The 14,655-nt window shown below is 45.1% G+C and overlaps 1 protein-coding gene across 9 annotated transcripts in view; it reads right to left on the bottom strand.

Annotated features, from left to right (window-relative positions):
* Positions 1-14,655, bottom strand: part of DOCK7 (dedicator of cytokinesis 7) — a 155,845-nt gene that overhangs the window by 110,006 nt on the left and 31,184 nt on the right. For 8 of the 9 annotated variants that reach the window (XR_004646968.1, XM_034780462.1, XM_034780463.1 and 5 more), the window contains exons 3-4: positions 2,341-2,516; positions 2,017-2,085 (exon numbers count right to left, since the gene is read on the bottom strand). Coding sequence is in view for 8 of the 9 variants with exons in the window: in XM_034780462.1 (XP_034636353.1) it covers positions 2,017-2,085; positions 2,341-2,516 (245 nt within the window). In the remaining variant the exon portion in view is untranslated. Of the gene's footprint in view, positions 1-2,016; positions 2,086-2,340; positions 2,517-5,195; positions 5,214-14,655 lie in introns of those variants that run through there. The other variant, XM_034780470.1, reaches the window with a different exon arrangement.

The raw sequence follows: 14,655 nt of genomic DNA, 5'->3' as shown, positions 1-14,655 counted from the left end.
TAGCATCCTTCTAATCTAGATAAGAAGGGCTGGATTTAGCTCCAACCAAAGCTAGGTCAATGCCACTCTAACCACAGACCTGAAGGGATTGCTTACGAACATGCCCCTCTTCATGTACAGCAAGCTGCCCCTGCAGCAGTCACAACCCTGACAACCCACAGAACACGCGACAAACTCGGTCTTCCCAATTAAGCAGTCAGACTCTTCTGCTTCACACATAACCCTGCAGTCCTTATTCAGGCAAGACACCCACTGTCTCCCACCAGTGTTTCGTCTGCACTGTAGGGACTACACTGAGGGGTCAATCTGCAAGATTCTTATCAGTTCCTGGAGGTGCAGAGCACCCTCAACTGCTAAGGGGAACTGGGTGCACTCAGCACTTCCAGGAGCTGCTCCACACTTGTAGGATCAGGCCCTTAATGTGGGCAGCTGGCCACCTTCCAAGCCCCCCCCCCCACCACCACTTTGCTCTGCTATAGATCATACCCTCTGCAGGGGTTTGGGGGGGGGGGCACGGAGGGGGGAGGAGAGATGTTACCTCCAGCAGTTGGTGGCTAGTATGCATCAGCTGGACCACAATCCGGGAGGGTAATTTTGTCTATGCTACTGCTGGTCTCAAAGGGCACAGTGATGCCTCTAGCAAGACTGAGTTGTGCCGAGGAGGGGGAGGAGTTCCATGCCAGAGGTTGAAGACGTTATGCCTTTGAAAGACACAATGTCTCTTGGGCACTCGGCATGCTAATCTGTACAGGGAGCGCTTTCCTCAGGGCAGCCACCTTGGTCCACAGGGTGGGAGTGAGAGCCAAGCCTCACCCAAACAGACACACCTAATTTTATGCTACTAACCTCCAGAGGCTATGTCTATTCTACACACCCACTGTTGGGAGTCAGACTTGCTTGCTCCCTGTATGAGTGGCTGGATATACAGGGTAGTACTCCTTGCACTCTTTACCTCTCTGGTGCACCCACATACGGGAGGGCATTATTAGACATGCGCATTTGGAAACAGTGAAAACCTTTGTTAAATGTTGTGATGCGTGTCTGCTGGCTATGTGGGTTATACTGCCCCAGTATATGGCGGAGACTAGACTATCTGCTTACAAACACTGTGAGTTAATAGAGCCCCCCTCTTTTTTTTTTTTTTAAAGAATTACAGACCTTGTTTTTATTAGGTTATGCTATCTCTGAAAAGCAAGTCTTCAGCATCCCCTAGAGTGGTGCTTGGGACAATATTAAATTCAGTGAACTGTAGCAGCTGCCACAAGGACATAGCAGCAGCTATAGTAGTTTCATTTTCAGGTGATGTAGCATCACATGGATCACTTGCTCCTTGGCCGCGAGTCTTTTATAGTCACCAGAACTTTAGTCATTCAAAACACAGAGTTTTAAAAGAAACACTACCCAGACATTTTCCTATTGATTTGCATAAATTAATCAACTTATGCACAGGCTCTCAACAGTTAAGTCAAAGCATTCTGTAAATGCTGGTAGAGTTTAAATATTACTGAGCATTTTTAAAGTAATGTACAACTGCAAAACCTCTTTGAGAACACGATTATTACTTTAGACACCTTTACTACGGAGATGCTCACCCACCAAAAGTGTACACTAAACCTTCCCAAACCTATTTTCTTTTTGTAAGAAACTGATGCCGAAAGAGTGAGAGAGAGAGATTTTACCTACATGTTTATATTCCCTAATTTTTTCCTACTGTCCAATACCTAAAGGAAGTTATCGCTGATGACAGTGGCCTAAATTTTCAAAAGCGACTAAGGGATTTCTGGTGCTTCAGATTCTGGGCATGGAACATCAGATACCTTAGAAGGGCCTGATTTTCAGAACATGTTGAGCATCCACTTCACGTGGTTTAGGAAGCCAAATATGGAGAGGGACCCAAAATCCTAGTCACTTCTGAAAATGTAGGTCTGCAGTTATTATTCAGTTTGCTCGTACCAGAATCCACCTTGAAAGATCAGGACCTTAAATCAAAATGATAAATATCACATTGTAACTTACTTTCTGTTCACAATTGCCCAATCTTCTGTGTAACTTCTTACACAATCCCTCACATGAGGGTCCATTTCACTGTAAAAGAATAAGACAATCTCTTCAAATAAAAAAAAATTGTTTTTTCTAATGACACACTGACTTTTCACTTCATACTATATTAAAGTACAATCTTTTTCATGCACTTGGAAGAAGTTATTACAAAAGAAAAATTTGGCCCCCACCTCACAAACACTTATACCCCAAGCAGTTCCTTTGAACTCAATGGGGTCCACTTCCATGTGAAAAGATACATGTGTTTGCAGGTCAGGCCTGCAGTTTTCTGCACCTTACCTCTCTTCAGGTACAGCTGACACAAGAGTCCTACATTCTCGAGGACTGTACACAACTTCAATATCATCTGGAGGAAATTCAAGCAAGTCCCTCAAAGGTCCGGAATCCATTGTAAGCGGATGTGTAATAAGGTAATCTTCCAAATCCACTGGATCCACAGCTTCCGTAAGTGGAACCTAAGAGAAGCCAAGCCACGGCAGAGTTTTTAAATGAGAAAAATCAAAAGCAAGTCTTATTTTCCACTGCACTTTTAACATATGGAGATATATCTATCTCATAGAACTGGAAGGGACCCTGAAAGGTCATTCAGTCCAGCCCTCTGACTTCACTAGCAGGACCAAGTACTGATTTTGCCCCAGATCCCTAAGTAGCCCCCTCAAGGATTGACCTCACAACCCTGGGTTTAGCAAGCCGATGCTCAAGCCACTGAGCTATCCCTCCCCCAGACTGACCATCCAACTAAAACAGCAGCTTGGCCTATTGCCAGATTTCAGTTAGTCTTTAACCAACATACAGTATGAAGCTAATTTTCACACCTCCCGGTATGTATATTATGCTAATCATTATGGTATCACTGACATTGCTTCTATCACATTTTCAGTAAGAGCTGGAAATTCATTAGTTTAACTCAAAAGTAAATCTCACATTTTATTACTGGTGGTCTGTCACTTTCTCTTTGATTACCCACAAATCTGGACTAACCAACAAAGGTCACTCTTTGTCTCAAGAGACACATAGAACTCATTTACCCTGGGGAATGCAAATACAGTTGCTAAATCAGTATAAACTGTGAAGGGAACACCCCCATAAAAGCTAATACTGTCTCCATGTACATGACTTCTCTTGGGAATGCAAAACATAATCTACTCTTCCCCCTCAAAGAGTACCAGGGACTTATACTGAAGAGTACATTGGATTTGTTTGCTATGCACTAAATCCTGTAGTCTTTTCCCCAGCTCCCCAAAGGAGTTCTACTTGTGTAAGGTCTGTAGGACTTGCCCCAACCCAGCAACATGAATGGCAGATTCCAACACCTGGCAATTCCTTGACAGCATGTGATCCCCAGAATTAATAGGGTTCCATACCCCTACACGACCAGACAGTATAAAACGTGCCTGACCTGAAAATTGTTATAACCTGGATAGGGAACGTACTCTGTATTAAAAAGGATGACTCCTCACAGATTCTCAAACGGAAAAGTCTCCAAAATGAAATCTACCTGCCTCTGTTGATATATTCTGCACTATATCCTGTTCTGCATAGGTTCTTATACCACACTTACCATCATAGTATCTGAGTGCCTTCCAGCAGTGCACACCAACTAGTTTTTTTAAATGCATATGCAAACCAAACCGGGCTAAGGGTTTTGGGGGGGAGGACACAAGCTAGACCCACTGTCAACACCCACAGAGTATGTCTACACTGCAATGTAAGCCCAGGCTCAGACTCAGGCTTGAGCCTAAACCCCTCTTCCATCTTGGACTCATGCTCAGACCCAGGGTCCTAGAACCACATGAGGATGGAGGGTTTGAGCTCAAGTCAAACTGGGACCCAGGGCTCAAGCACTATTGCTTTGCAATGTAGACACCCTCCCCCAGACTCAGGTCCTGGGAGTCCACCAAAAGTATCCCACAATCCCATGGGCCAACTTCCTCTGTCCTCTCTCTCCCAAGAATCACCAAGCGACTTCACGGAAATGGAAGCAAGCCTCCTTGCTGTAGTGCAGCAGCTCAGCAAGTCAGTGTTTAATTCTTCCTTTTTTTTTTTTTCCTAACCGCTGAGCTGCAAACACACCTTTGGAGACCCTTCTGTATTTGCAATGGAGACTGATTAGAAGCAGTCCTCCGCAAAGCACCCTGCTTCATGGTTGCGGGTGCACAGCCAGATTGTGGTTAATCTCAGGTGCGAGGCCAGCAAAACTGGACAGCAATAAGAGTACCAGGAATGACCACGCATACCAGCCAATAAGAAAGAAGCTGGCAGTGTTGGGAATTTACTGGACTGGTAACCAGTACAGGGAACAAATTAAGCAGCTCAGGACCAAGTACCAGAAAACCAGGGACCAAAACTGCACCTTGGGCAACTCACAGACATCATGCCCATTTTATGAGGCATTTGACCAGGTGCTGGGCAGTGCACTGAGCACGGAGCCAATGGTGCTGCATGATGACCGGGTTAGCAAGGATGGTGACCTGCTGGCCCCAGAATCCAGCACGGGAACTGATGGGAGCCAGCAGCAGGTGCCGAATGAAGCTGGTGAAGTGACTCTGCTGCTGACACCAATCCCAGAGGAAGCTTTGCCACAGGAGCAGCTGCAGCATATGCCGGGGCTGTACTCTGAGCCACTTTTTGAGGCTCTCCTCCACCCCCCCCCCCCCCCCCCCAAGGAACAGCCCACTGTGGAACTGGCATCAGAAACAGAAGCTGCCCCAGAGCAGAAATGGGAGGGATTTCCATTCTATGAACCAATGCAAAAGTTATTACAAGCCCCGGCTAGCAACATATATCTGCTGATGATGGATTAATACCAGCGCCTTGGTGTCCCCCCAGCCTACCTGCCCACTTCCACCATGTGGAATTCAAAATGGCAACTGGGAAATGCAAACAGTAAAAAAACGCCTTGAAAAGTGAATTTTTACTGGAAAGGCACAGATCTTTCCTGTTTGTTAAAAATAATAGCCTTACATTGCCATGCCTATAAGGACGCTACTCTGCAACCACTCAGCGGCGTAGCTATAACGTGCCGCCTGAAAACAGTGAACTGGGGGAGCCAGGGACTGTGGAAATGTGTTCCATTTACAAATCTGTTTTGCAATTTTCAGGAAAATAGAAAGCAGCTGTGATTTTTAACTTACCATTGTCTCTGCACTTCTTTCACTGTGACGAACGCGGCTGTGTCCAGGGAGCTTCTGTGGTCTGAAGCAGCCCTCACAGTATACTGAAGTTCAGTTTTCAACAGTAACATTTCACGTCCTTGAAATTCCACAAGGATTTTTTCTGCACTGACACTAACTCTGTGTGTCTTGTCCTATTCCAAGGCCCTTTGCCCTCTACAGCCTGCAGCACCTTCACAGCTTCCCTACACTGCAGCAGAAGCCTGGGACAATGCACCTTTATGGACCGGTCCAAGAGGAAACATCTCCATGATGAACTTGTGGTTGAAGTTCTGGACAGGGCCAACAAGCAGGCCCAGTACCAAAGACAGAGGGACTGACAGCGAGAGGAAAGGCATGGGCGAGAGGAGAGAGGAAAGGCTGGCTGCACAGCTTGAGGACAGGGTTTCGGCATGAGAGCGGGCACTTCCTTCGCAGTTCCTGGAACAGGAATGGCAGCTAAGGGAGGATGCCAGAGCTCAGCAGAAAGCACTGTTGGAGCGGCTGCTATCACTAATGGTCAAAAGAACACTGGCTCCTGTTGCACCTACACCACAGCCTTAGTCCCCTGCATGGTACCCTGGGATGCAGTCCAGGAAAACTTTGGACAACTCCATGTCTGGGTGGTCCACGCAGTCAGACCTTATGAGCAGCTGGGCAGGGCAATTGTGTCCCATGCAGTCTTCCATACTGACCCCCTCCCCTGTGGATGCCTCCACTCTCCTCCCCTGGTGCCAAGCGGACAGCATACATGGAAGGAATGGAAAGGAGACTGGGGGGCCAGGGACATGAAACAGTAGTGGCTCTGTCTTATATATGGTTTTACTGTTTGCATTTGTTCATGCACTTTTTTTGAGATTCTGTTGTTACTGGTGTTTTGGTGTGGAAATGGCAGCTGGTCTGCCTGGCAGGCGGTTAATGTTGTACTTTTCTAATAATTGTTTATGAAGTGTATTGCTATCACTGCCTCACCTCTTACAATGCGTATTTCAGATAATAAAGGTGAACACATGATCAGGGACAATTGGGAATTTGTATACAAACACTGTTTCTCAGTACAATTAGTCACATCAATCCATACATCAATCACTTCCTTACATCAATTCATACTGTGAATCAACCTTCCTCTACCCCTCATTTGATAAATGGTCAGGTGATTCATAAGTATATTACATGGCAATCAACCCTCCAAGCAGTGAAACCCCTCTCAAGCAATCAACCCATCCCCCACAAGCACATTCATAAAAGCTACTATTCCCCCCTCTTCCACTGGCCCATGCAAGTCCCTAATGAGGCAGCACAAAGCATCTCTAACTTCTGTTGCCCAGTTGCATCCAGCTCCAACTCGTTTCTGGGGCAGCATGGCTGCCCTCATACACGTCTTTATGCTGGAGGGTTGGGGAAAGCTGCTCACAGAGCTCCAGAAGTATAGTTTTCTTCATGCAAAAGCTCTGGATCCACTGCTGGTCATACCAGGTCTGCAAGAGGATGTTGTCCCCCAATCCATGCTTACGGTCTACGTAAGCACTGGTTTACGGAGGGGGCATCAGCAGATATACCAAGTGTCATGAGGAGCATCAGCCAATTCGAGTCTGCCATGTCTGTGTCCTCCTCCTCCTCCTGCTCTGCCACATGCCTTCAGTGGGTCAGGAAACACCACCAGAATATCCACCAGCACCTCATGGAAGCTCTGCTCATTTCCACAGAAGTGAAAGCTCAAGCAAGAGAAGTTCTTCAAATGTTGACTCCTGCATATTGCTGGCTCCAGTTGCTGGGAGCACACAGACCAAAATGACAGCATGGCAGGATGTGCTGGGAGACTGTTCAAACTTCCTGTAACATGTAGGGTGGAAGTTTTCCTGCACTGCACCATGAAGAAAGGGACAGAATGGCCACATTTTTAGAGGGCGCTCAGAAGTCTGGGATGCAGTTGGTTGGACTCGGGTCCAGCATACTGCTGGAGGCCCAGGTTAAAAAAATTCCTAACCTAGAGTTGGCAATCAATGTAGATACTCAAGCCCTGGATTCTCAAACTCAGGCTCTGCTGACTTGAGTCCCACTAAACCTGGGCTTATATTGTAGTGTTGATACAGTGCCCTTCAAAAACAGGACCCCAGCCTTCCACGATGCCGGATCTCGAAAGGTGGAGAAATACACCCCTCTGGCTGAAACCTTGAGAGCTAAGCATTACCGGGTTTAGACACACAGGCTGTTCGTTGGAGACTTGGGCTCATGGAACCCCAGTAACGAGTCAGTGTTGAGAGAATGCGGAATTGGTCAACGCTACGCTCGGCTGATGTGGCAACTCATGGTGTTGGACGCCATCAGGTGGTCGAGGGACATCTACGTAGAACGCATCACTGGACATCGGCAATACCAGGAGGGATAAGCTGGAGTGCCGATTAGAAGCGCAGACGAGAAAGTAACTGAAATACTTTCCTCATGGATTGTATTTTCTAAATGTACAACCTACCCTAAAATCTCAAATACTGAAGGACAATCTTCACTCACTGATATATTTGCTTTCTACAACCAACTCTCCGTATAATTTTTCATGAGTGATGTACCCAAATACATGGAGGCAAGTATTTGGGTACTTCACTCATGGGTACATCACTCACTCTAAACTCAGAGGGGTAGCGGTGTTAGTCTGGATCGGTAAAAAGCGACAAAGAGTCCTGTGGCACCTTATAGACTAACAGACGTGTCAGACGCATGCGTCTGACGAAGTGGGTATTCACCCACGAAAGTGTATGCTCCAATAAGTCTGTTAGTCTATAAGGTGCCACAGGACTCTTTGTCAATATCTAAACTGTATTCTTAAATTTATTCAACTAAATTTGGGTTATTGCTGATTATGCACTATATGTATCTTATGACTTTAAAAACAAACTTTGTATTTGTGGATAATCTAAGCACTATACGCAGATGTACAGACACTTTTCTTAACCTGTGTATTATACAATTTTACATTATTATACAACATTAGCTTTAATAAAAAATGTTATACCCTCTGCGACTTACCCATAGTCAGCATACAAGCATGCTTCTAAGGCAGGGGTGGGCAAACTTTCTGGCCCGAGGGCCACATCGGGGTTGCGCAACTGTATGGAGGGCCGGGTAGGGATGGCAGTGCCTCCCCAAACAGCCTGGCCCCCGCCTCCTATCCGCCCCCTCCCACTTCCTGCCCCCTGACTGCCCCCCTCACAACCTCCAACCCATCAACCCCCCCCGCTCCTTGTCCCCTGACCACCCCGTCCTGGGACCCCCGCCCCCTATCCAACCCCCCTGCTCCCTGTCCCCTGACTGCCCCGACTCCTATCCACACCCCCGCCCCCTGACCCCCCCCCCCCCCGGGACTCCCACCCCCTATCCAACCGCCCTCTGCTCCTCGTCCCCTGACCACCCCCGCCTGGGACCCCCTGCCTCTAATTGTCCCCCAGGATCCCACCCCCTTGTCCAATCCCCCTGCTCCCTGTCCCCTGACTGCCCTCTTGACCCTATCTACAGCCCCGCCCCCTGACAGGCTCCTCCCGGGACTCCTACTTCCAACCCTCCCTGTTCCCCATCCCAACTGCCACCCCCCCCGAACCCCCCCCCCCCACCCACCCGCCCCCTCCTCCCTGACTGCCCCCCAGGACCTCCCACTCCCTTACCCAACCCCCCCGCTCTCCACCCCCTTACCAGCAGCAGGAGCTCGCAGCTATGGCGCCCAGCCAGAGCCAGCTGTACACATCCCATGCTGTCCAGGAGCGGCAGACCAGAGCTCGGCCCGCACAGCGGCATGGCTGTGGGGGTGGAGGGACAGTGGGGGAGGGGCCGGGGACTAGGCTCCCTGGCCAGGGGCTCAGGCCCTGGGCAGGACAGTCCCACGGGCCGGATGTGGCCTGCGGGCCGTAGTTTGCCCATGTCTGTTCTAAGGCATGGGCTACACACAACTTTTGTATTGATTTAATTATGTTGGTTATGGGGTAATTTTATAGCAATCAGTGATGTAGTGGTAAAAAAAAGAAATGGGTAAATTAATCTTAGCTGAACTCCACATTCCCCAGATGAAAAGTCAGTAAATTCCTAAACTAAATTCCATATTCCCCAGCTGAGAAGTGGGTAAACTCAACTACACTACTGATACCAACATAGACATACCTGTACAAGCCCTAGTGTGGGTGCAGTTCTACCAGTATAAACGTGCCTTATATCAGTGCAGCTGATTCTTCTTCTTGTACAGGAATAAGCTATACCAGTATAAGCACCTTTATACTAATATAACTAGGTCCACCCAAGGAAGGTTGCACCACTTTAATTAAAGTGATATGACTTGTGTGTAGACAAGGTCTTATTATGTAAATTTACATGAATAAGCAATAATGGTGTAAGCACCTGAATACCGCTGTACCTGTGTCCGCAGTAGCATATTGTTCTTCTTTTAAAATATCGGTTTCTAAACAGAGATTGTTAAATTGGTACAAAAACTATGTAGGCAGTCTCTAAGGAATGGGATTACACAGATTTTTATGCAGCAATTCCACATGATTATGACCTGGGCACCGCCATGGAGGCGGCATAAGATTTGACTATAAAAGATTTTTCCCAGAATGGTGCAAAAATGCGATTTTGTCAGATGGAGAAGGACAGAATACAGACTGTGTAAACTGGATACACATATGCCTACGTATGTATAAACCTCCTAGTCTGAGAATTTACGGTACTGTATTTTACACACACCCCTATGATGAAAATGAAATATTAAAAATAAATTTTCCAGAAATCGTTAAAAAAGTAACTGACAGTGTCTCAAGAATTCTTTGGCACATCTGAGAAAGATCTTTGGCTAGACTGAATATCCTAAAATGAGCCATATAAAAGACCAATGAGTATTAAAGAATTTTTCACTGCTACTTCCTCTTGTCATTCAGGCCAGACACACACTTTTCATTCAGGCCCCATCTTTCACCGGAGAAAACTTACATGTAAAATTACATCCATTGATCTGAGACAATGGAATGGACATTTAATTTGCCTTGGAATTTAGTTTCTCAAAGTTTTCCTATCCCCACCTAGAGACTTCACTTCTTAATCCTCTCTTTTAACAAGAAGAAATAGAACTGACTTTACTCCGTTGCAGGTAAAAGCTAGAGTTAGTGTTAAAAGAGTCTCTCTTACTGCAGCCAAAAAACCCTTAAAGACCACTAATGTTCTCAAAATACACATGGCTAAATCTTCAGCAAATGTAAATTGGTGTAGCTCTACTGAAGTGAATTGAGCTATGCCAGTTCACACGAGCTGAGGCTGAGGCCCAGGCCCAGAAACTTTAGAAAGTCTGGAAATTCCAATTAAGGCTCCAGAATATAAACAAAACACAGAGTATTTTAGAAGTACAGAAATTCACCATGACAGTCATCCAAACCACCTTAACTTTCCCCCTTAATACCATTAACCTTCCCCCTTAAGATCATTAACCTTCTATTTCCTTCTCTAACCTTACTTTTTAGAAAACACACTGCAATTATACAGCTTGCAGGTGGATTTTGAAAAGGTGAACCACAGAGAACTGATTTTAAGTGGCTCTCTACAAACATCACCCTAATAAGAAATGTGAAGCTTTATCACTACACTAACCTTTACTCTTGACATATAAGTGTCATAATTTCATCATACCAGATTAGGAGGTATGTACATGTAGACATACTAGCACGTTTAACACTTGTGCAAGTGGCTACACGTGGCAAAGCTATATGTAGTATGCTATTTGGATAATTAGGAATTCTTCCATGGACTGTATATAGCTGTACAGAAGGGCAGAGCTATTAAATAACTAACCTGGCATGTATATAATGCTGTGCATCCAAAGATCTCAAAGCACTTCATGAAGGGTGAATAAGTATTATTCTCTCCATTTTACACACTGAGAAATAGAGGCACAGAAAGGTTAAATAACTGTGCCAAGGTCACAGAACAAGTCAGTGGCACAGCTAGGAATAGAACTGAGGTTTCCTGATTCTCAGTCCAGAACCCTATCCATTGTACAATCCTGGTTCCCCTGGACACTACTAAAATGAACTTATGTGCAGGAAGGACAAAGGTTGTTAGAGCACCTAACATTTGAACCGAAAGTTCTATCACTAAGTTACACGCGTGCACAGCTTGACAGAGCAGTCCCCCTTTCTCATTTCCTCCCCATTTTTCTAAGTTCCTCTCCCTCAAAAATAGTAGGAGGGAAAAACACATCACTGCACAGTTGTGGCTGGAGACTGGCTACACTGCACAATATATATTAACTCAGTACCATGCAGAGTAATGCATAACTCAAAATATGTGATGTATGTAAGGATTTAGTTATGGTTGTAGGGGAGATGCATAATTTGAATTTCCTGACTTCTATGCATATAAAATCTCAACCGCAGTACTCCAGTAATGTAGGTTTTTTATATTTAATAGAAGAAAAAAAACTATAACCCACATGATTGAAGGACTTCATCCTAAAAAGCGCCAAAGGACCTACTGGACACCTGCCAATGCTACTGCACTCAGTGGGAACTGTGGGTGCTCCACATGTCTCCAGACAAAGCACAAGGTTAGGCTTAACAGTTTTTCCACTATGCCTCTTCAGATGACTTGTACTGTGAAGATGTAAATAAACATAAAAGTCAAACCCAGAAGCCTAGTATTAGTCAAACCATCTGTGCAGCCAAAAACACTGTCTAGCACCTGAGTAAACAGGCCAAACATAAATTCATGGTTATAAAGAGGAACTAGTTCATGTTAGACTACTGGCAGATAAACGGAAAGTGCATTGTTTTAAGCTTTAGCTATTTGTGGGGTAAAAGGTGAAGAAAGAGGAGGGAGAAGTAGGGATGAGCAAACTCATCTATACAAAATAAGCACCAACCCAAATCCCACCAGAAGTTTAACTGAACCAGGATAGACTCTTTTATGAAGTTCTTAAAAGTTTGCATAACTTGTCTTTTGCACCGTTTTTCCACTGTTACACAACTCTGCAGTCTTGGTTCTGGCCAGGAACAGAAACAATGCACAAGTGGCTGTTCTCATGGTATTTCCAGTTTGACTCAGAGCAGAAGCACCGCACACCCAATGAATTTGTTTCTCCTAACATTTCTGGACCACACATGCAGACCCAAGGAGTCTGGATAGTTCAGATAAGCTCTGGATGAGCATCTCAAATTTTGGTCACTTATTCGACCCAAACCTCTAAACCTTATTATCTTAGGCCACACCACTCCCACTGAGATGAAGAACCTGTTTTATTGGTCCAATATTGGAGGCTACAGAGCTGGTTCAGTTTCAGATGACCCTGAGGAAAATTGTGATGCAGCCAATAGATGACTACTGATGGCCTATCAGGACATTATTATACTTTGTTTATGACTCATCAACCACACAGATCATCTTGGTCTACAGCTGAAGTGAGGATAAATGAAAAGAACACTGTGGTAAAAATCCCATGCCTCATCACATAGTAAAGTGTTTTGAAATCTTATACTGCAGTCACTCAAGAAGCAAAGGAAGAAGCCATTAAGTCCAAATCAGTGGACCTGTTTCAAGCCATTAGACAGTTTGATACATTCTCAATGTCTCCATCTGGAGAGACAGTTGAGTATTATTCACTCCAAGACGGCAAGAAATTTTTATTGTACTTTATGGATAAGATCGTTCTAATTCAGTATGAACTTTGGTTTCTGTGGGAACACAGCCAGTGTCTTCTCTATTTAAATTTTGGTCAGTTCCTCTAACCGAGGATCCAAAGGTGGTAGCAGATCTTTGGACAAACACCTGCATGTTCAACCTCCCCCTTCCTAGCTGGTAAAAGTCTAATGGAGAAATAATAGGCTATTATTATAAGAGATGTCGACAATTCTCTTCAGATGGGCACAGTGCCAGCTTCTATTAAAGAATGCTCAAACCACTGAGCTATCCCTCCTTGTACTTGAGTAGCTCTGTTCCTTTTTTCTGAAAGGACTCAGAAAGTAGTGTTGGGTGACTGCTCATCTGGCCCAAGGATTCTCACATACCTTGTCAGCCCCACCTCTTCAATGTGTACATGAGGCTGTTGTGGGCTGACAGGTGCTATGGATTTCCAGTATTCAGTTGACACTTTACATCTCTGGTCTATCAGACCCAGTTGGTGAAGGCAATCAATTTACCACACTGTCTTGCTGTGACTGAGTCTTAGATGAGGTTAAACTGTCTGCAACTCAATCCAGACTGAGATTATGCTGGTAAAATGCAGAAACCAACCAGAAGAAATGGCAGAGTTGATAACAGTGCCCTCTACTGGGGCAAGCTGCCAGTGCTTTGTTACTCCAGCTCGGAATCTGGGGGTCCTGTTGTTGGGTCCAAGTAGCTGCAGTGGCCTGAGGGTCCTTCTGTATGGCCAGCCAGCGATGGGGCCAAGAATTTTTCTTGGCATTTACACTTGGCCAGAAGGTTGCAAAATGTTCCTTCTGATGTGAACCTTGGCCATGAAATGAATGGCATTACAGCAGAGATGGAGATAGCCCATGAAGGGCAGCCTTATTCAGCATGTGACCCAGTTCTCATTGAAGTCAATGGAATGCCTTCCATTGATATTGACTTCAATGGGCACTGGATCAGGCCCTTATAGCACAGGTTTTCAATACTGCTGTCTCAAAATATGTACAGTGAAGCCTGCCCTGAGATACACCTACAATAGTTCACCCCATGTCTCAAGAGACCTCCAATGTTCCAGCTTGGTTTTGCTTGACCCCTATTTAAAGCATATCAATTTTTGCTGATCCCTGGGATAGTTGCTCAAGACATACTTAATTCCATTTTGATCCCCAAGGTCAGATTCTGTCATCCTTACTCACAGCAAGCAGTACCTTACTCTGCAAGTAACCCCACTGAAATTAATATGGATAAAATGCTACTCATTGACTAAGGTGCTACTTAGTGTGAGTAAAGGTGGTATAACCTGGCCCCTAGATAAGAGGTTGTACATCAAGTACAACATATAGATAAACTGCAGCATATACAATGCAGGCAGTACAAAAGAAATCACTCGGAGCTGGCTCTTTTCCAGGGCTGGGCCAATAAAGTTTTTATTTTCCTGAATCAAGCACATCACTTGTAACTAAATACTGTGCATATATTTTTAATCTGTCCATAGACACACACCCCTTGCCTGCTTAACTAAGATACCAGTTTGATTGATTGGGTTTATATAAACTATTACATTACATGGGTGTATTTGTGCCACTGGAGTTAAGGCTGTCAGCACCTGCCTTATAAAACCCTATTTCAAAGGTTTATAACTCTTCTGCAACAGAGACAGGCAAGCTTCTTTCCTTAAAGCTCCATTATTCTTCACAGTTATATTCCCTTAAAAACTTGAAAATAAAATTTTGTTTCCTATTGACTTTGTCCTTCTCTACATGGCAAACATAGTATTTTACTCTAGTTT

The sequence above is a fragment of the Trachemys scripta genome, chromosome 8 (assembly GCF_013100865.1).
Source record: "Trachemys scripta elegans isolate TJP31775 chromosome 8, CAS_Tse_1.0, whole genome shotgun sequence".
Classification (NCBI taxonomy): domain Eukaryota; kingdom Metazoa; phylum Chordata; order Testudines; family Emydidae; genus Trachemys; species Trachemys scripta.
The sequence above is the reverse complement of the archived record's forward strand: the minus strand, read 5'-3'. Positions and strand labels throughout refer to the sequence as shown.